Source organism: Neolamprologus multifasciatus, chromosome 22, assembly GCF_963576455.1.
Source record: "Neolamprologus multifasciatus chromosome 22, fNeoMul1.2, whole genome shotgun sequence".
Classification (NCBI taxonomy): domain Eukaryota; kingdom Metazoa; phylum Chordata; class Actinopteri; order Cichliformes; family Cichlidae; genus Neolamprologus; species Neolamprologus multifasciatus.
The window spans coordinates 1826185-1849476 of NC_140459.1; the positions used below are offsets into that span (position 1 = coordinate 1826185).

Genomic DNA, 23292 nt, shown 5'->3' on the forward strand with positions numbered 1-23292 from the left:
CAGGTTTCAGAGCTCATCACAGCACAGAAACAGCTTTAGTGAAGGTTACAAATGATCTTCTTATGGCCTCTGACAGTTCAATTCAATTCAATTCAGTTGTATTTATATAGCACCAAATCACAACAGTTGCCTCAAGGGGCTTTATATTGTACAGTAGATACAGAGAAAAACCCAACAATCATATGACCCCCTATGAGCAGCACTTTGGCAACAGTGGGAAGGAAAAACTCCCTTTTAACAGGAAGAAAACTCCAGCAGAACCAGGCTCAGGGAGGGGCGGGGCCATCTGCTGTGATTGGGTGGGTGAGAGAAGGAAGACAGGATAAAGACATGCTGAGGAAGAGAGACAGAGATTAATAACAGATATGATTCAATGCAGAGAGGTCTGTGAACACATAGTGAGTGAGAAAGGTGACTGGAAAGGAAAAACTCAATGCATCATGGGAATCCCCGGCAGCTATTGCAGCATAACTAAGGGAGGATTCAGGGTCACCTGTCTCAGAGTGATGCTGAACTAGTTCATGTATCACACAGCGGAAAATTGTGTTCTTATATTTTGTTTTGGATCAGACTGTGTGTTTTGTAAATGTGTGCTTGTGTCATCCTCTCTGTGGTGGGGAAGAGCTGGAGCTAAAGCATGAAGACACAGATACAGGCTCACCTCAGAGAGCAGCTTGTGTTCTGGAAACAGTCACGAGAAAAGAAGCAAGAACAGAAGAACGATGGGTCGGGTCTCAGAACTGTCACATTAAACAATCCTAGTTTTTCCAAGAAAAGAACAAGTTTATCAACTGATTGTTTATCAGGGACTGACTAAAATACCAAAGAGCAAAGCTTCCTGATTCATAGTGGATGTAAATATTCAGATGGTTTTTCTCAGCTGGCTGGAATAAAAACATTTCCTCCTGTGTGACTTTCAGAGACTCACTCCCTCACCTACATCTACACGGCGCTCTCCAAACCTGTCGGCCTCCCGGGCATCCACCAGTTCACAGCTATGGGTTTGCTGGACGACAAGATGATCGACTACTTTGACAGCGAGAATCAGGTGAAAGTTCCCAGACAGGAGTGGATGAGAGAGCGTTTACCTGCTGATTACTGGGAAAGAGGCACACAGTCCCGCAAGAGCAAGCAGCAGTGGTTCAAGGTCAACATCGGCATCCTGATGGAGCGAATGAGGCAGAATGACTCAGGTCAGACCCTCGAAAGCTGAAGACCTGCATGACATCAACAAAATAACATTTTATTGAAAAATGCTTCCATTTGAGATCAGGTTCCTCAGGTCAGGAACAAGTTGTTCCTGCTTCCTCATCTTATCTCCTCTGAATCTTCATTTCCTTGTCCTTTGTTTGTTCTTCCTTTATTTCGCCCTCCTGCTTCCAGACCTCCACGTTCTTCAGTGGATGCACGGCTGTGAGGGTGAGACGCAGCCTGACGGCACGCTCAGGTTTGTCCGAGGCGTGGACATGTACGCCTACGATGGAGACGACTTCCTGTCCTTCGATGATAGAAGTGGAGTCTGGGTCGCTCCGATTCCAGAGGCACAACCCACCAAGAGGAAGTGGGACGGCGTCCAGGTGCTGAAAGAGTACACCAAGGGATACCTGGAGAACGAGTGCATCAATTGGCTGAGCAAGTTCTTGAATTATGAACAACAGCAGCCACGAAACACCTGTATGTATGACATCTAGTTTCTGTATTTTGATATTTATTATTATTAGACTCCACAGAGGAGGCTTTGTGTGTGATTATGGTTCAATAACATTCAGAAATCCAAGAACCTTCAGTTAAACTTCCAACTTTTCTAAGTTCAGGTCAAATAAATGTAAAAAGCTTAAAGATTATTTCCTCCTTTATTTGAACACAACAGTGTCATTATGGCAGCAGTAATGCAGATTTACAGCTCAATATAAATGAAAGAACACACGACTACCTATCAGCAAAATCAGTAATCAGTCATAAACTGACTTTTTATCTTCAAACTGTCGTTGTACTACCTCGCTGCGCCCTCCCCACACACAGCAGGTGTTCACCTACAGAAACACCTGGTGGATAAAAAAGTCACAGAGACGAGATAAACGAGCGTCTCTCCAAGTGCTCAGTGACGTTCAGCTCCAGATGTGAGACTACAGATGTGAAAGCATTTTGTGTGGAAGCCACAAACTAAACGTCAGCGTGCGACACGTCTGCCACAGCTGTGCTCAGTCGTTAGGGGTCAAAGAAAGCTGAACGGTTCCTGTTTGCAGCGATAGCTGAGGAGATACACACCTCTTTACATTTCCTCCTCCAGCTCCACCCGAGGTGTCCCTGTATGCAAAGACCTCCAGAGTGGATGCAGACGTGGTGCTGACCTGCCTCGCCACAGGCTTCTACCCAGCAGACATCGTCCTGAGGATGAAAAAGAATGAGAGTGTCCTGACCGCAGACGACGGCCTGATGAGCTCAGGAGTTCTTCCCAATGAAGACCACACCTTCCAGAGGAGAGACCATGTGGAGGTTTTAAGGTCTGACCTGTCTGCGTTCAGCTGTGAAGTCGTTCATGCAGCATCTGCTGTGAGCGTTACCAGAGTTTGGGGTGAGACACTTTATTTTTGTTTTTTTGATTTGTCACAGTTTTCCTCTTTGTTTAACGTTGTGTTGGAGAGCAGCAGATCCCTGCAGCTTTAGTTTTCTGACCACAATCACTTTTCTGTTCAGGCCAATGTTTGAACTCAGAGTCAGTTACTGAACTGAATTTGAGTGGGTGAATCCAGAGTTAGGTCCACAGTGTGGAGAGTTTCCTGTGTGCACGTCTACTGTGGATCATCCGTCAGTCTGCTACAGGGTCTCTGCCGGCTCCTTTAGATTTTCTCTGGAAAAGTCCAACCTGAACTCTAAACAGGAAATACTTTTCCTGAACATTAGCTTAAAAATTTACTGGTTGTGCAGCAATTTATTTATTTTTTTAAGTTTTTCAGGTTTGTGTGTTTTCAACTGTGCAGTGATGCGTAAATATGAAAGTCATGTTAATTATTTTTTATCATGATATTGTTATTTTTACATATTCAACTCACAAGTTTACCTGAATTAATTTCTTTCCTTCAGACTCTCAAAGCTCCTCTGACTCCGCCTCTGACTCCGCCTCTGACTCAGGTGTCTCCTGTAAGTATCGTTTATTAAGGAAATCAGTGTGTGGAGGAAATGTAATCACTAACCTTAATCTAGTAATCTGATTACTGTGAGGTGTTGCTGTTTGTGCGTCACACTTATATCTTCTGCTTCATTCGTCTTTCATAGAGTCAATATTTCAGTTCCTTATAAAGAACAGAAATCATGCACTGAGCAGATCTCATTCATACAGCTGTTTGTCATGTGACTGCCTCCTCCTGCTGAGTCATGCTCACAGCAAACACACAGTCAATGCAGGTTTTCAAAAGTCAAAGCAGAAGAAGAGGCCAGAGCACGTGCTCCTCTGTGATACTCTAACACTGTTCATCCCTGCAGCCGATGACTCCGACAGCCGAGGCCCGGGTTCAGGCAGACTGCTGCTGGAGCCCGTCCAGCTGATGTTCTGACGTCTGCAAGAACGTCCGTCAGAGCGCCTGAAGGCTCCCTGAAGCCACATTTACCAAAACAAGTGTATTTACCACATGTCCCAACATGCAGACTAAGAGGAGGCTCACATTTGCTGCATTTTACAGTTTAAACTTGGAGTTTTTACTCAAACATGTCAAATCAGGTTTGTGCAGCAGTGAGAATAAAAAAGTGAATCGAACTTTCAAAGCTGCTGCAGTTTCATATAAACTGGATTCTTTGAAAGAGCTCAGAAAGTAAAGCCTGGAAACCTCAGAGCAGCAGTTTGATTCAGAGCCGCTGGAAGGAAATGATTCATGAAAGATGAGAAGATTGTAGAGAAAAATCCACTCAGTGTTTGACAACAAGCTCCGAAAAGTCAAGAAACACAGGAATCTGTTTTTATACATCAGCAACACATCAGCTGCAGGACCTTCAGTGTAACTCTCCCACAATCCTGAAACCTCGTCATTATAGTGAACGACAGTCATATTTGTCAGAAATATTTACAGCTTCTGTTTAAAAAGTGTTTCAGTCGTAATGTGAAGGATCAGAAAATAAAAGTATTTTTGTGTTGTTCTTATAATAAACTGAACTTAATGTGTGAATCATGAGTTGAGTGTTTTTATCGATGTTGGAGCGACGAGCGTCAGGTGCTGCTGATGGATCCTTTCATTTGTCTTCAGTCTTTTTCTTCCTGCATCCAAACAATGACAGTTTTTATAATTATTTCGTTTGAAGCAGTTTTAAAGTCCTCCAGTGACCAAAGTGAGTGATTATACCACCGTACAGCATGAACGTTTTATTTCAAAATAAAACGATGATGAGCACGTTTGGATTATTTCCTGTAGATAATTTAACACTGAAGAACATAATTCTGATATTTTTGTGTCCATCTTTAATTCCTGAGAAACTCCGCCTCTTTTTATACCCAGTTGTTCAGAGATAGCCCAGTAGGTAGAGTAGTTGCCCGTGATCGGAGGGTCGGTGGTTCAACTCCACTGAAGGGCCCTGAGGTTGAGCAAGGTACCGTCCCTACACGCTGCTCCCCGGGCGCTGCATTGGTGGCTGCCCACTGCTTCACTGGGTGAATGGGTTAAATGCAGAGGAGTCATTTCCCTACAGGGACTAACACATACTCATTGTTCAGTCATGTGACTGACCTGCTGCCAGAGAACCTGATTATTGACAAAATGTCCTCCTGAGCAGTTTTGACAAATAGATTGGTGTCAGAGTTTTTCCATCTCAGTCGTGGGACCCGGCAGGGGTGTTCTTCGTCCCCGCTCTTCTTCACGATATTTCTGGAACCACTGATCTTAGCTAATCGAGCTAACATGGCTATCAGAGGTGTTCACGCAGGCGGCAGGGAGCAAGTTATTTATATGCTGACAACATCTTAGCAGTTTTAATGGATAACACTTAATTTCTACCGGCGCTGCTCACATGCGTTGAGTCATTTTTAAGGTTGTCAGGTTATAAGATAAATTGGTACAAATCAGAAGGCATGCCACTATCAGCATCATGTCACTCTAGATGCATGACTCCATTCAATTTTAAGTATTTACCTTCAGGTATGAAGTCTTTAGGAATAATATTAAACCCAAACTGGAGGATATTATGCTTCCAAAGATGGAACCTCTCCTAAAGATACAAACAAATCTGGATAAATGGGCTAAATCAAATCTTACATTATGGGGTAAAATTAATGTGATTAACATGACGGTGGCCCCGCAGTTCAATTATGTTTCCACAATGTTACCTGTAAGAATTCCTTTACATATATTTAGTTAATTTTGAGAAGCTAATTAAAGATGTTTTGTGGAATAACAAGAAGCCAAGAGTGAATTTAAAGAAAATCTGGGTGTTACGACCCGTCTAGGGCCAGGCAATAACATGAGTGAGGCACTCGCTTCCCCCCCAAGACCCAAGCAGCCACAGGAAACAAATCCGTTTGTTACAATGTGATTTAAACAACCCTCCTATTGTTTAATTCCCAAACTATGAGATTGCTCTCGACAGGGCGTCAGCGATGACATTTTCTGTTCCTTTCTTATGTTTGATTCGCAGGTTAAAATCTTGCAAAAGAAGGGACCAACGCATTATGAGTTTTGCATCCGGGAGAGAAACACCAATGGGTTGTGGTCAATACTTGAACGGGGATAGAGCTGGGTCCGATGTACACCTCGAAATGCTGCAGGGCTAACAACAAGGCAAGGGCTTCCTTTTCAATAGTGCTTGATGTGTGGAGCATCTCATTTAAGATAACCTTACACCTCGCTATGGAACAACACTGCTGTACAGAAACGTGTTCTTTAAGGAATGGCAGGGTAGGATCAAATAATAGGCGTCCACTATTAACACCAAAAATACGGCCGTTTTGAGTTGTGCGCATGCGCAGTAACAACAAGTAGGACAGCTTTATAGGTAGGGTGTTTTGTCAGAACACTCTGTGACCGGGTCATTAGCTCCTCAATCTTATTAGGGAGCAATCTCACATTTCCAATGATTACAGGAGGGAGAGATGGTCTGTAACATCTCCTTCTCAGGTGACATCACCCCCGTCTCTTCCTCCTCAGCTCGCCGGGGATGTCGGGTCTGTCTGCCAGTAGTGCAGCTGCAGGGAGCAGTGCTAACAGCTGATCCCAAACGTAAACAAAGGAGCACTGGTTCTCTAAACATGGGTGAAAAAAGTGGAGAAAAAACAGAGAAAAATAAAAAGAACTAGCACGAAACGGTACACGATGGCACAATCTAATCGCCAAGACGTAAGTTAAAAGTTAAGAGATGTAAAGAGGAAAATAAGAAAGAAGCTCAGAAATGGGCCGAAATACCGTAACAGACACAGCTAAGGTTTCAGAAAAAGCATTCTGTCATTTGTTTGTCTGATCATGCTTTAAACACATCAAAGTGCATAGTGGGATTATAATACAAGTAGATACTGTGACAAGCATTGGTACCAAATAGGCATATGGGCTCAAAATGTGGTCATAAATATTTTGTACTTGTAAATCGGTTTTGTATGTGTAAAAAAAAATTGTGCGTGCGTAAAAAAGATTTGTATGTGTAAAAAAGATTTGTGTGTGGACTTAGCCAAAAAAAACGCTGCAAGTTACAAGTACGAATTTTGACCCTATTTTTCTTCCTTTCATCTGATTGGTCAATGTCATGTCAATCACAAATGTAACAATCCAACCAGAGAACAGATGGGTTTGGCTGTCGGAGGGGCGCTTTTTTGAACTGCAGGTCTTTGAAGGGAATAAATGCCCTTTTACATGCCAACCCAGCGTTTTCCTTCATCACCGCGAAGGAAAACAGTCTGTGGTCGTCCGAGTTTGGTGATTTTTGTGTCACGACGTGTTTAATATAGGGACTTCCACAGCCTTTTCAACAGCGCTGCGGACCGCGGGGTGGGGGCGGGCAGTGTTTTGGAAATGACAGTCTTCATTACAAAGCTTTCTTCGTTATGAATTAGCATAGATGTTTTTATTGAACATTTGAAGAACTAGCAAAAAAAACAAACTCTTGTAGAGGACATAAAGTCAGAGATAGAAAAGACAAGGAGCAGTTGCATCTAGTGCAGGTAGAGCTGCTGCAAAAACCCACAGAGCTCAGCAGCCAGCAACAAATTCTGGATCCTTTGCTTTTAGTTAGCAGTTAGCATTAGCAGCACATCCTGTGTCCGATGTGAAAGGACTTTTATGCTGCGCACTGTGACTCACAGCCATGGTCCCGGGTCAGCCCTGACTTTGTGTTAAACTAATCCTAAAGTAATAATGGTATTTTTAACCACTGATATACCACAACTTTATCCTTTCAACAGCAACTGAAAGTTAGGGGACCTAGCTGCTATCGGATATTTATATAGAGATCCTCCAGCTTCAACCTGTATTACCCTTCAAGGACCTGCAGTTCAAAAAAGCGCCCCTCCGACAGCCAAACCCATCTGTTCTCTGGTTGGATTGTTACATTTGTGATTGACATGACATTGACCAATCAGATGAAAGGAAGAAAAATAGGGTCAAAATTCGTACTTGTAACTTGCAGGGTTTTTTTGGCTAAGTCCACACACAAATCTTTTTTACACACGCACAAATCTTTTTTACACATACAAATCTTTTTTACGCACACACAAATTTTTTTTACACATACAAAACCGATTTACAAGTACAAAATATTTATGACGACATTTTGAGACCATATAGGCAGTCACTTAGCAGCAAGGTGAATCTGTGATGCATTAGTGTGGTCTGCACTTCTTTGATTGGGTGAAAGGTGTTGAAAGTAATTGGATGAGGGAACCATGGGGAGTGCCCTGCATAATTTAAACAAAATGGCGTTTTAAACACCATCACAGCTGAGACAAAACACCGTTTTTATCTGTCTTTGAACGCTGCTTTCTGCTGAGTGACATAAAAAGCGGCGTTCAAAGACAGACGCGTTCAAAGACAGACGCCAGTCTCTGGCGTAATATACGGTGTTCTGTCGGGGCAAACGCCGTTTTTCAGCATTTTAAATTATTAAACGGCGTTTTTATTACGCCATTTGTTAACCTAACGGGTTAGAAAAGTGCCAATTTTTGGCTTAGATGGGTTGCCACATGTGAGGGGCTGCACGGCGCTGACGCATTAACAACCTAACTGCGTTGACGCGTTGCCCCCGTGCAGCCCTCGCATGGTGCGAGCTGCGTTAACTCGCTAAGATTTGAAGTGTTAATGAGTGTATGAGTATTTGTTCATGAAACATCCTTAAAAATGAGGGTGAGACACACTGCAACAACCCACAGCAGCTTTTGTGGCAGGTCTTACTGAGTTTTCTTTTTTATATATATGTAGAGTCTCACCTGCGTCTTTCTTCGGTTAGCTTTCAGTTTCACGCTCACCTCTGAATATTGAACATTTCTCTATTAAAGCGCAGTAAAGGTAAAGTTTATTTTTTGTCAGTTAAACGAAAAAACGGAGACAGGTGGGCCTGAATGCGTCTTTAGTTTACGCGCGGCCCCTGAATGCATCACTCAGCAGACAACAAGGAAGCAGAGAGGAGCAGAGATGGAGGGGTGAAGCCGGTCCAACCGAGGGGAATAAATTTCCATTCATATCGGATAAGATGACTTCATTTGGATTAAAATGTTCGCGATCTCGGTTTTGTTCCTTGTGGGGGCAGGACTGACGGTAAACAGCGGTGAGTTTTAGTGTTTTTACACTCGTTGATGAGGCGGGTTCAAATCGAAAGTAAAGCGCGACGTTGTTAAAAATAAACATTTCAGACGAGTTGAACTTTTATAAAGTTTTAATGAGTTTATTTTCAGCTAACTTTACTTTTAGTTATGTTCGTTTAAATGTGGAGGTTATTCATTAGTTTCACTGTTATTCTGGTTTAATGTGGTCATGTGTCAGAGAGAAACTTTAAGAAGTGGATAGCGGGTGTTTCCAAAATGGCGTATAACCCGGATCAGGGGCGGAGCTAGAGAAATGTTCTGAAGGTAGCATGAGGGTGTGATGGAAATCAAATGTTTGTTTGTTTTTCAAACACATATGCAGTTGTTACATGTGGTTAGATTGATTCAAACGCACTGAGCATACACGTTTCATATAAATATAGTCTATAACTTATTAACTTATTTTCTGCAGCCCAGTTAATTACACACTTTAGTTACATAAAACATGTGAGTTTTGATTTTATGTACTGTACAGCCTGTATAATAAATAAATATGGAGCCCAATAAGTATAAACTCCAGAAAGCTGCACAACATGGGGCGGTTCATTTACAAACACAAGTCTAACTGAAGTTTCACTGTTTTTCTAGAAATAATCAAATTGTTGGTTAAATATACACAAAATGTCAGAAATCTGCACTGTGATGAACAAAACTTTAAATCTAATGTTTAATGATTTGTTGGGTTAACCCTCTGAGGTCCAAATATAATTGTCCATTTTTGACTCCTTTTGATTTTACGTTTGTATTTCACCTTTAAATTGTTTCATTTTATTTTATTTTATGTTGTTTTTCCCCTTGCCTTGCTTGGTATCATTCTTTTCAGCTCAACCTCACCTGTCTGAATTTACAGTTATTTTTTCTTTGACATACTTTAGTAACACAACACAACTTTGCGGGTTATTTTTGGAATGTAACTCCTGCAATAAACGAGGGACCACTGTATACAACTATTTATCTAAAAATGCATCTGGCGGAATAATACAAAACCTTTTAATAAAAAATATTACTAAAACTAAAACGAGAGAACAATCAGGTGTCACAGTAAGATGCCCCACAAATTATTTGTGCCAGTAAAAAGAAAAAATGATTTGTCCGCCACTAGACAGAGGAGAACAGCACAGGGATAAACCTGCAGGCCCGACAGCAGGAGGTGTATCACTCCTCTTTGCCACCTGGTGGCAGGACTGGACTCCATTTACAAAAACAGGGACACAAACTCACCTCAACATGTAAAATTGGAACTATTAAAAACAATTAAACATTTAATAAAAAGGATCCAGGCTCTGAGTTTAAAGTAATGCTGAGGTTGAGTTAAAGTTTGGGATGGTGGGAGGGTAAAAAACACTTGTTAACAAAGCTTTTTATTTCCTTTAACAATTAAAGAAAATAGTTCAGTTATTATCAGTGTATTTGGATGTTTACATTTCTAAGTTTGTAGCTGAGACTGAAATCACTGCATTACAGATTGAAGCTTTAAAGAAAGACGTGTTTATGATGTTGGAGACGAAGGTTTGGGTCAAAATCTCTGATTTATTTCTGACTTGCACAGTTTGAAAGAAGCAAGAACAGAAAAATCGTTCAGTTCCAAACTGTGACAGAAATAACACAGCTGATTATTTACTGCTGCTCACTGATTGTTCATGACTGAAATACCAAAGGGCCAGAGCTTCTGATCCATGGATCTGCAAACATACCTGCCCAGTACAAAGATCAGAGCTCATCCTGAACATGGAGCTTCTCAGTTTCAATTCAATTTTATTGATATTGCACCAAATCACAACAAAGGTCACGTCAAGGCGCTTCATAGATACAGAGAAAAACCCAACAATCATATGACCCCCTATGAGCAGCACTTTGGCGACAGTGGGAAGGAAAAACTCCCTTTTAACAGGAAGAAACCTCCAGCAGAACCAGGCTCAGGGAGGGGCGGGGCCATCTGCTGTGATTGGTTGGGGTGAGAGAAGGAAATTGTGTGGGATAAAAACATTTCCTCCTGTGTGACTTTCAGACACTCACTCCCTCACCTACATCTACACGGCGCTCTCCAAACCTGTCGGCCTCCCGGGCATCCACCAGTTCACAGCCATGGGTTTGCTGGATAAGAGGATGATCGACTACTTTGACAGCGAACATCAGGCAACAGTTCCCAGACAGGAGTGGATGAGAGAGCGTTTACCTGCTGATTACTGGGAAAGAGGCACACAGTCCCGCAAGAGCAAGCAGCAGTGGTTCAAGGTCAACATCGGCATCCTGATGGAGCGAATGAGACAGAATGACTCAGCCAGTAAGTCTTTGCTGTTTTAATGATTTAATCACTCAGGTAAAATCCATGAAATCTGAATGATCAATAACGAAGCATGAAATGAACTAAACTGTCTGTAGAGGAATGTTTGAGCTTGAAGTTCCTCAACTCAGGAACAAATTGTTCCTGCTTACTGGTTTAAATTAAAAAGGTTTTAATGATTTGATTTATGTTCATATTTTCTCCTCTGATGTTTATTTAAACATTATTTATTTATTTCACGCTCCTGCTTCCAGACCTCCACGTTCTTCAGAGGATGGTGGGCTGTGAGGCTGAAACGAATCCTGACGGCACGCTCAGGTTTGTCCGAGGCGTGCACATGTACAGCTACGATGGAGACGACTTCCTGTCCTTCGATGATAAAAACGGAGTCTGGGTCGCTCCGACTCTGGAGGCAGAACCCACCAAGAGGAAGTGGGACGGCGCCCAGATGCTGGAAAAGTACACCAAGGGATACCTGGAGAACGAGTGCATCGATTGGCTGAGCAAGTTTGTGAATTATGGACAGAAGCAGCTCAAAAGGAAATGTATGTATGACATGAAAAAATTGTGTTTTTAAATTCATTATTAGTGGAGCCTGTAGAGTAGTTTTAGTTTTAAAAGTTATAAATTCATGAACCCTTTTTTAAATTTTTAGCTCAGTGTGTGACAACATTTCACATTAAAAAGTATCAATAATGTTGCTTTTTTATTTCTGTCTAGTCTATTTTTTAACTGTTGCACCTCCTGAGGTGGAGGTGCAGCCACTGCTGGGCCTTCTTTACCAGGGTGTTGGTGTCGGGGGTCCAGGTGAGATCAGCATAGATGTAGGTGTCCAGAGGAGACCCAGGACAGGAGAGACATTATATATCTCGGCTGGCTTGGGAGCACCTTGGTGTTTTCCTTTTTTTTTTGTTTGTTTGTTGTTGTTTTTTCTGTCCCATTTGGTTCTTTAGTCGTCAGAATTGTTGTCTGAAGACCAACAAGGATACCCAATGGATTTATTTTGCCAAATGGATCATCATGGCATTGCCGTATTGGTCCATTTGATCGACCTTTGTTGTTATTATTTATTTTATTTTATTTTCAGTTGTTACAGACGGGACAGACATGAGTGAGGGATAGGAAAGGGAGAAAGAAAGAGGAAGGAAAAGAAAAACAGAAGGGGAGAGGGACAGTGAGAAAGGGGGAAAAATATCTCCTGGATCACCTGTTGAGAGAAAAAGAAGAGAAAATAAGCAAAAAAAACAAAGCAACATACTAAACACAACACCATCGCATTAATCTAGCTAAGTGTAAACAGCAGTAAATACCAAATATTGAATGTTGTTGTGCAGCACGCAGGACAGACAGCGCACAATGTGCTTTGAAGTAGCAGCCAAGAAAGGTGTGATTTAAGTCTACGAACAGTGAACACCTGTGTGCACACCTGTGTGGATCGGCGCGCTTGTATTCAAATGGTTTCCCCATGTAATGGTCTGCTAGAGGATGTAGAGAGCCATAGCCCCGTCCCCCAGGGCATGAAGCAGGCATGGAGGAGATCCAGGCCCCAGACATCCAGAGGCCCCAGAGTGCAAGAGCCCAAGGAGGACCACCGGAGGGGCATCCGTGCCACCTTCATGGGAAGGGCTGAGGATCCCCAGATGAGGGGTCACCCAGTAGCCACCGGGCAGAAGCTAGAGGGGGCTGCACCGGCGTGCCCACCGGCTCTGCCGGCAGCCAGCTGTGCCAGAGTGAACCGAGCTGCAGGCCCAGAGGCCGGAGGCCCGAGGGCCCCCTACACCCCGGAAGAGGCCTGACCGAGCAGCAGGCACCAGGCCCCGCCAAGTAGTCACCGGGAGTGAGCTGGTACATACCTGAGCGCCCAGCCCCGGACACCAAGAACCACCAATGCACCGACCCCTGAGGGCATCAGTCACCGGCAGGGAGTGTGGTGAGGGGAGATAGGCCTCCACACTTTGGAGGGCCTTGGAGTTCCCAGAGAGGTGGAGTCTAAGACCCGACCTGACATATAGACACAGACAAACAGGCACACACAGACACAGACATGCATTCCCACCCTCATGCACACATATACAAACACTCAGCACTCACCCAACGCAGGAATAAACATAAATGGACATGTACACACAATCACACTCCCCAAACATACTCTATACCCTGGGTCCAGGTATCCTCACCCCCAGAGGGGGAAACGGCACCCAGACCCAAGAGATGTTACCCTTCCCTCCGGGGTGGAGGCAAGCAGACCGCCCCAGGCTCCGCAGCAGCAGGGAGGCCAATCGGACAGCCAACACCTCCTCCCAGCCCCCCCGCCCTGATGGCTAGTAGAGAACGGGGGTGTGTTAAGACCCCATACCTCCCTCCTCCCGCTCAAGTGTAGTGTTGCTGCGTGTTGCTCTAAAGTGTATTTAAAACAAGGGAGAGCATGGTGCTGCTGCCAGAGAGCAGCAGGTGTTAGCACGGCCCCTCCCGAGAACCCTCAATGTCTACATGGATTTAAAATTGAGAGGTGGGCACCGGCGCCAGAGGCAGGTTTGAATACACAGACCGTCTACTGGATGCCGTTAACGTGCCCGCCCACCCTCAAGGCCCTATATATATATATATGTGTGTGTTATGAGAGTGTAAGTAATGTGGATGTCTAAGTTGTGAGATAAAATTGAGGCACAGGTGGCCAGAAGAGGACAGAGGGGGGGGAATGTCTCCCCTGCACCCTGGTGACACACCCGCACCCCAAGGCCCTACCTGTGTGGGTGGGTGTGGTGGAGCGGGAAGAGGGAGGTAGCCGGGGATGGGGAGGAAAAGAAGGGAGGGGAGGATGCCCCTCCCTAGGGCCAGCTTGGTGTTTTCCAAAAGAAGTTGGAGGAGGATAAGCAAAAAAAAAAAATGGATGAATGAAAAAGAACAATTAAAAAATAACTGATTCTATTTTTAAAGTTTTATAAGTTAAGTATAAATGAGCTGTATGTAATGTCCTTTGTTTAGCAGAAATATCAGTTTTTGTGGAACCAAAATAAATGCTCACAACATTTAACCAAATATTCCTTCAATAATTGTGTCGCGTTAACTGTCTGCATGTTTGCAGCCTGTGTGAACATGTTTTGTAAAATGAAGCAGAGCCTCTCTGCAGGTTTAAACTAGAAATCAGACTTTAACAGATCAGGTCTCACTCTGTGAAAGCTGTATTGTGAAGTATCTGCGGCTCCTTCCACACAGTCTGTGAGATCTCTGCAGACCAGAATCACAGTACAGAATTAAACCACTTTCATAAATAAACAAACAAGTCTGTCTTTTATGGAAGCTGCTCCTTTAATACTTACAGCTCATATAAGACATCCAGTACCAGCTGATTCATTCTTTAATGTGTCACAGATAAATTCATTAAATCAGTGTTACAGTTACCACATGTGGTGACACAGTTTTCCATTTCCTGCTTCCAGCTCCACCTGACGTTTACCTGTTTGCAAAGCAGGCCAAAGTGCAGACAAACCTCATCATGACCTGCCTCGCCACAGACTTCTACCCCAAAGACATCATCGTGAGGATCAGAAGGAACAGACGTGTTCTGACTGCAGACGACGGCCTGATGACCTCAGGAGTTCTTCCAAATAACGATGAGACCTTCCAGAGACGAGACCACGTGGAGATTTTGAAGTCTGACGTGTCAAAGTTCAGCTGTGAAGTCGTTCACGAGGCGACCAGTGTGGATGTTACAAAGACTTGGTGTAAGAAACTTTTTATTGTCTCTGTTGTTGATCATAACTTTGTTTCTTCAGTCAGAGCCTGGAGCTCCTCTGTGTCCAGCAGATCTGCATCATTACTGTCCTGATCACAGTCCTGAGGTCAGATCCATGTCAGTCCATCTAGAACTAAGCTAGCATGTCACATGTAGCCCAGCTCTGCAGCCCTGAAGAAGCAGAGGAGCGATCTCCTCCAGAGCATCACTGAATAGTTCCAGATATGAACAGTTTCTGTTTCAGTGCCGTCCCCTCTCACTGACCTCCTGCTCTGCTCCACCTGTTGTTGCTCCACATCACTGCTGTCAGATCACTGACTCCATCATGACTGTGGCTTCAAATCTACATCTCAGTAACAAACAGCAGCAAGTAACTGACAGTGACCTCAACCTGAAACTTGTGTCTGTGTTTCAGACATCGGTGACCTTCCAGAACCTGAAGCAGGACCTGGAGCTCTGATCGGTGTTGCAGTGGGAGGAGTCGTGGTTGTTGTTGCTGTAGTTGTGGGTCTGATCTTCTATCTTGGTAAGTCCAGTGTGCTGTTGTGTGTAATTATTGTTGAGTGGAGTTAAAATGTTTGTCTTTGTATCCTGTAAAAATGAAACTGTCCTGGTCTCAGACAGTGATAACATGGAGCTCTGTTACTGATCATCACATTTGAAACACATGAAGAAAATCATTGAAATGAATGTAAGAAATGTTGAATATCAGCTGCTCCAGTCTTTCAGCCTTCAAACACTTCACTTATTATTTTATTAGGACTCCATGAGGAGGTCAAAGGTCACAGTCATGTGACATGATGTCAGACTTTCCTGTCTGCAGCTTCTGATCCAATAACTTTGACCCCTCTGGGACATAAATGTAGTTTTTCTGTGCAGAACAGAAACGATTGATGTTTGCTGATAGTGTGCAGCTCGTTTCCTCCAGCGTCTCCACTCAGACACATCTGCATGTAGAACTGTGAAACTCTTCAACAACAGTCAGTCTGGATCACAGTAAACTGTAGGATTACACTTCAGCATGTGATTCATTCACACTGCATGTTAATGAACATGCTGCTGAGGTCTGATGATGACATCAGAGTTGAGCTGCTTCACACATGCAGAACAAACCACTGAGTTCATCCATGATCACTGACAGTCTGTGTTACGTCTGTTTACAGGACGCAGACGTGGAGCCAACGACAACCAAGGTAACATCTTTATTTTTCTCTTATGAAGTTTGATGCTCAGAGACTCGAGTCAGTCTGAGCCGATCCTTTAACACCTTTAATCTGACAGTAACAGGACAGTAGCTGTCTGTCAGTTTGGTCCCTGCAGGATCACAGACAGTCTGTGATTCAGGTCCCTTCAGAGAGCTCTGCTCTCATGTTGGTCCCTGTGTTCAGTGTAGGTCAGTGTTGAGTTTGTAATCAGGCAGCGGAGGCGACGTCTGGGTTCAACACTTTATTTCAGGCTTTACAGCGGCACTCCATCTTGTTACCTCTCTCTACTTTCTTCTTCTCCCCTCTTTCTTACCCAGCCTCATTAGCGGCACCCCTGGTCTGACAGGGTAACAGCATGTTAATTTGCTAATTTGCTTCCTTTATTATAGAAACTTGTAAACACAACATCTCCCCCTTTTCTCAAATAATACTCTCTCCCTTGCAGCAAAACATGAACATTCAACAGCCTGTTACTTTTGAGGCAATTAGTAACTTCAGAACAGTATTATATATATCCTGATAAAAGAACTGTAATGGCAAAGTAAACGTGCCCCGGATCAACCCTGAATCAAAAGGAACAACCATGTGCCTTCTTCTCGGCTTATCAGAAGTCACAGCTGGAATTAAAGATAGGTAATGAAACTCAAATGCACTTTCCATTCACAGTCATTTCTCACATCTGCATATTTCACCTTTCTTTTTACCTCTGAACTATTTCATAACAAAGTCTTTTGTCCATCTTGGTGGTTGTCTGTCCCTCTGCAGGGTGGGATGTGTAGCTGTCTGTGCTGAGCTGATGTTTTCCGCCTCTGTATCAGCTCTTTGTGTGTGTTTTGAGTTCTCTGGGATGAGTGAGAGACGCGCTGCATTCCATCTTCTCCCATCGCTGAGGATGAAAGAACTCTCACCCGTCTGCTGCTGTACCTCCAGCGGCTTGGTGTATTGTGGCTCTCCTTTTCCCACATGGAATGGCTTTCGTACTCTCACTGAAGCACCCACAGTCACTTTAGTAGGTTTAGCACCTCTCTTTCTGTCTGTATAAAGTGCACTTCTTTTCTGTGTCAATGTCACTTTGGATCTGATGTGGTCATATTGTCCAGCATCCTTCGGTGGTGGCAGGATGTTGAGTTTAGTCCGCATGGCTCTTCCTCTGAGGAGCTGGAAAGGAGACTCACCGGTTGTAGCATGGGGAGTCGCTCGATAATTTTGAAGCAGTTCTGTAACCACAGTTTTCCAGGTCGCTGAGTAGCTTGTGCTGTCTGTATGGAGTCCTTCAGTACTCTATTAAAGCGCTCCACACATCCATTTGCTTGAGGATGATAGACGCTTGTCCTGATGTGTTTTATGCCCCTTTCAGCGAGAAACTCAGCAAAGGCAGCTGAGGTGAACTGCGGACCATTATCAGTTGTAATTTCATAAGGGTTTCCTTCACGGGCAAAAATAGAAGTCAGGAATGCAATCACTGTCGCAGTTGAGGCGTTTGGTGTGAATGCAACTTCAGGCCACTTACTGAAATAGTCAACTAATGTGATGGCAAACCTGCAGTCATAGGTTCCTTGTTCAAACGGACCAACAATGTCGACAGCAACATGTTAAAACGGACCCTCTGGGAATTTGATGGGTTGTAACGGTGCAGGTGAAACAGCTGCTGTCTTGTCACATGATTGGCAGGTTGTGCATGTGGACAATATTTCATGGACCAGCTCATCCATGTTTGGCCACCAATATAGATCTCTCAGGCGTTGTTTGGTTCGGACCATGCCTTGATGTCCTTCATGGGCTAGGTGCACCATTTTCCCTCGCAGAGATTTGGGAACGATCAGCCGTGTTCCTCTAAATATCAGCGGTGACTCTGCTGCCAGTTCATGTCGGACCAGGAAGTAGGGTTTGACATCATCTGGTAAGGATTTGCTTACTTTCGGCCAGCCCGAAAGAACGATCTGTCTTAGTTTTGTTAATTCAGGACAGTCTTCACATTCTGCGTTGAAGTCAGCCAGTGGAAGCGCTGTTAGCTGAGGAGAAATTTCAGCAATCTCTGTGATTAAGTCCTGTTCAGAGTCTTCACTTGTGTTTGTGGTATGCAGGGGAACACGGGACATACAGTCAGCTATAACATTTCGGCTTCCTGGACGGTACTCTAAGTCATACTGGAAACACATCAGTCTGGCTGACCAACGTGCTATCCTCATGCCACCTCTGTTCATCCCCTTAGTACTTAACAGGGTGGTGAGGGCCTGGTGATCAGTTCTCAGAGTAAATCTGCGTCCCCATATGTACGTCCTCCATCTTTCGACGGCCCATACGCAGGCGAGGGCTTCTTTTTCAATTGTTGAGTATTTCCTCTCGGCTGGGGACAAGGTGCGGGAACCAAAAGCCGTTCCCGTTCCCCGTTCCTCATTGTTTGAGTTCATCTGGGTCAGCACAGCTCCAAGACCATAATCTGACGCATCAGTGGTGATGAACGTTGGCAGATTTGGGTTGAAGATTGCCAGTGCTGGGCTTTTTAGTAGCATTTCCTTCAGTTTGTTGAAGCTTTTATCTGCTGTATCAGTCCATTGAAGTTCAGCCGTCTGACTTGTCCGAAGTAACTCACGGAGTGGTTCAACCACAGTTGCATAGTTCGCTAAGAATTTGCTGAACCACGAAGTCAAGCCTAAGAAGGAACGAAGAGCAGCCATGTCCTTTGGTGCAGGGGCTTTGGCAATGGCAGTCAGGTGGTCTGGGCTGGGACTCAGGCCATCCTTGGAAATGATGTGTCCCAAGAACGGAATAGATGTCTGTCCAAATGAACTTTTGTTGAAGTTGATCTGCAGACCGACATCCTTCAGGCGTTGGAGGACAGCCTGCAACCGTTCATCATGCTCTTCTCTGGAATGTCCATACACTATTATGTCATCCAAGTAGCTCTGTACTCCTGTCTGGTCTTTTAGGACTGTTTGCATCATCGTTTGGAAGGCAGAAGGGGCTGAAGCAAGTCCAAATGGAACTCTGGTAAACTGGAAGAGACCTTCATGGGTTATGAATGCTGTGAGGCTTCGGCTATCAGGGTGAAGAGGCAGTTGGTGATAAGCTGAACTTAAATCAATCTGGCTAAAATGTGTAGCCCCAGCCAGCTGTGCGAACAAATCCTCCATGTGAGGAAGAGGGTAACAGTCCATGATCACACTCTTGTTAGGTTCACGCAGATCCACACAAAGTCTTAAGTCTCCCTTACTTTTTCTTCCAACCACTAGAGGACGGTCTGTCAGTCTGCTGCTGAGCTCCTTCCTTTACAACAGCTGGGCTCCACACAGCCAGCTGTGAGCTTTGGCTCCACCCTGCAGTGGTTCACACCTGAGCCCGACAGGTGAAACATGGCTGCTGTCAGGTGTGTGCAGAGGACAGAGGTTCCTCTCTGTGACTGCGCTGCTCAGTTTCTCTTTATGAAACAAACAGAAGAAAAACTCAGACGTACTTTTGACTTTCAGTGTCTCTGTGGAGTCACTGCTCTTTAACTTAACTCTGTTAAAATGTAATTTTTTATATGAACAGATCAAAAGAATCAAACATGAAGCACTGACTGAATAAATATGTCCTTTGGTCTTTTGTGTTTGTTTACAGATTCTCCTCAGGTTGTTTACACTACTACACCACGTAAGCACTTTATTTTTCTGCTCTGGTTTTTGGTAAACATTTTCTTTTAATTTAAGTTTTAGCACATAAGCTCTTATTATTTGATGTGGTAATAATATTTATACAGCAGCAGCTGAAAACCTTAGAGCTGATTTTAAAGTTCATAAATAAAAGAAACAGATCAGCTTTAAATGTTTCCTCACATTTGTGGGGAACAAAAAATGTTTTTAGGAACATCGACTCATTTTCTGCAGTCTTTGGTCCTTTTTCCAGTTTTCTCAAGGACCCTTTGATGTGAGATGTTCAGGAACACTGGGGAATTACCATGTTTTTATTTATGATTACAAATATAACCTAGTGTATACTCTTCCACTCTTAACTACATGACAGCACCACTTATCACCATAACCATTTGGAAACAGATCAATAAGCAATGAAAGGAATGACCTCACGTCAGAACGATCACTACATCACATCAGTTTGTGACTGAAGTTTGGTGTTTTGCTTCATTCAGCTCAAAATGTTTCTCGTCTTTACAGGAAATGTAGCAGCACATACAACAAAGGATGAGCTTTAACATTTTGTGTCTGTTTGTAGATCGTGATGCTGACGACGAACTTTTCAGAGGCAGCAACAGTAAGTCTGTCTCAGCTAATGTGTTGTATCAATGTGTAGTTATAAGTCACATAATTTTGTACTCTGGTTTGACTGATTTTAAACTCATGTTGCAGCTGAATACTTTGTTTTTTTCCCTTCACAGAGTCCATGGATATACGAACAGAATTTTAGCGTCTCTGGCGTCTCTTGTAAGTATCTCTGATGCACTTCACAGTTTGTTAACATAGGATAGTAAAAAGTGCACATACAGAGGGGGATGCACCAGTGTGGGATCGGTCTCACAACGCTGGACCCACAGCTAGACGATCGCTGCTAGCTGTTACACATTAATAAATGTGACTGATATGACATCTTTTTAAATTTGATTTCATTTATTTCACTAATAAATATCGAACCTGTAGGTTTTGAGCTAAACTAAATTAACTGAACTAAATTATATAATACAACATATTACAAAGTTTACAAAATATAAGAAGTAGCTCTGATATATAAAAATTCAATTATAAATATCCAGAATACAGTGGTCCATCATTTATTGCGGGAGTTATTTTCTAAAAATAACCTGTGATAGGTGAAATCCAGGAAGTAGCCAACTTAAATGTTTTACAGTTATTACAGATGTTTTAAGGCTGTAAAACCCGTCACTACACACTTCTCTCAGACAGGCATGGACATTTTCACATTTTCTCTCTTGTTTAAACTCTCAAAGTTCAAACCTTTGTAGAAAAATAAGTCCAGTATTATAGGATGAAACCAAAGATCAAACCCTGTTTTTAGGTCCAGAACATGGAAACAGAGCAGCTGTGAGAGAGTTCAACACTAATGAATCATTAATGAATCAATGGTACAGAAGTAGAGGAAGCAAGAAGAATGAGTTGAGTAAAGTTTGACTCATCTGACTGTTTCATTTTGCTTAATGCACTTTACAAACTTACAAACATACAGTGCAGCACTTTAGAGTCACACTGCTAGCAATCTAAGGTTTGTGTAAATTTGACAAACTGAACGCATTCTGTACTGTACAGGAGACACGGCACGAGATTGGATGCAGAAAACAATGTGCTGAAAAAAAAATCGTGCAAAATTCCACCCAAAAAAATCAGCGAAACAGCGAGGTCGTGAAAAGTAAACTGCGCTATAGCGAGGGACCCCTGTATTACAAAGGTGAAATATATATTATTGACATTTTTACTCTAACTTGTAAAACTTTATTTTCATTGTAGATGATGTGCAAAAAGGGTGTAACTATTGCAGTGTTCACTGTGTTAGATGAAGGAGTTGTACAGGGAGACGGCCACAGGCAGGAAGGATTTCCTGTGCCATTCAGTGGTGCATTATGGGTAATCTCAGTCTCTCACTGAGCATGCTCCTGTAACTGACCAGCACATCATGGAGTGGGTGGGAGGTGTTGTCCAGCATTGCCCATATCTTAGACACCACCCTAAAGGAGCCCACAACATTACTGGGCTTGTGATCAGTTTATTGAGTCTGTTGACATCTGCGATCCTCAACCTGCTGCCCCAGCACAGAAGCACAGGTGTCAAACTCAAGGCTTGAGGGCTGGTGTCCTGAAACTTTTACACGTGTCCCTGTTGCAGCTCACCTGAATAAAAGGAGTAGGTCATTACAAGACTCTATAGAACTGGAAGACTACAGGACTGCTTCACAGACTGGAAATGTGACTGTGGACAAACCAAAAACCCTGGATGACCAACCAGGGCCGATCACTCCTCAAAGCCTGCGATGCCGCCTTCAGGTCAGGTGACAGAGCTCTGTACAGGGCTGCTCGAGCCGATCTGAAAAGGGGAATTAAAAAAGCCAAGACAGACCACAAAAGAAACATCAAGTCCCACCTGTCCAGCCACAGCACACGGGAGGTGTGGCAGGAACACAAGACATCATAAACCACAGAGGCTGTGAGAGCAGAAAACCTGAGTGTGCAGCTGGCAGAGGAGATAAGCAGCTTCTTCGCCCGCTTTGAAACACCACAACAGCAGCATGCATCTCCTCCAGCCCTGCTCCCATCCTCATCCTCACCTGGTTCCTGCACCGCTCCATTCACTGTAACACGATGTCAGACGCTCCTAGCAGTGAATCCCAGGAAGGCTGCCGGTCCAGACGGACCTGGCAAGGTGCTGAAAGCGTGTGCCCACCAGTTCACCCTCATCTTCACCAGACTCTTCAACCTCTCACTGGATCAGGCAGCCATCCCATCCTGTCTAAAATCAGCCACAATCATCCCAGTGCCGAAGAAGTCTCCCATCTCAGCCTGAACGATTACCGCCCTGTGGCCCTCACGACGGTAATCATGAAATGCTTTGAGAGACTAGTCCTTCAGCACATCAAGGATTACATCCCCCCCAGAATTTGACCCCCACCAGATCCACATACTAAAAAATGTTTCCGTTAATACTGTTCATGTGTATATAGTCATGCAGAACGTGCAATGGGATAAATGATGGCACTGGCCACAAGTGACTTGTAAAAAATGTTTAAAAACCTCAGCCACCTCAGAAAATAGAGACGACTCCGGCCTGCTGTATGTTTTCAGGATCTGAACCACAGTTAGAGCGAGGGCAGAAAACAGCTTTGCCAAAGAAAATATGAGAATAAGCCAGAGCAGATCAGCGTCTGTGTTACATGTAAAATAATGCTGTTGTTCATCCCTGCAGCTGATTCTGCCAAACAAGCTCAAGCCCAGGAGCCATCCTGAATCTTCTTCTACAGACCAGCAACAAGAACTTCCATCAGAGAGGACTTAAAGACTTGCAGGAACAACAGAATAAGTTGCATTAATGATCAAAGAACTGACCTCCCTGCCCATTGTTCCTTCAGTGGGCTGGTTTCAGTCATTATGCAAATGTCCTGTTTATAAGATTGAAACCTGCAGTCAGCTGAGACTGAAGACGTCACCTGATGATGATGAAACGTTTCTCCCACTGAAAACGTCCAGATGAACAGAATCAACTTTCTAGGCAAACACAGTGATATACACTACGTTAATGATATATATATATATATATATATATATATATATATATATATATATATATATATATATATATATATA

The 23292-nt window shown here is 43.6% G+C and overlaps 1 protein-coding gene across 1 annotated transcript; it reads left to right on the top strand.

Annotated features, from left to right (window-relative positions):
* Positions 1 to 913: 913 nt before the first annotated feature.
* LOC146492538 (uncharacterized) lies at positions 914 to 23243 on the top strand (the record flags this gene model as incomplete). Its single annotated transcript, XM_085149346.1, has 16 exons — positions 914 to 1193; positions 1384 to 1674; positions 2291 to 2575; positions 3085 to 3141; positions 3484 to 3551; positions 4488 to 4578; positions 8656 to 8730; positions 10776 to 11051; positions 11306 to 11596; positions 14492 to 14776; positions 15203 to 15313; positions 15951 to 15980; positions 19593 to 19625; positions 20202 to 20240; positions 20367 to 20410; positions 22895 to 23243. Coding segments are annotated over 16 exons (2346 nt in total), but the record flags the coding sequence as incomplete, so codon positions are not given.
* Between the last annotated feature and the right edge of the window lie 49 nt (positions 23244 to 23292).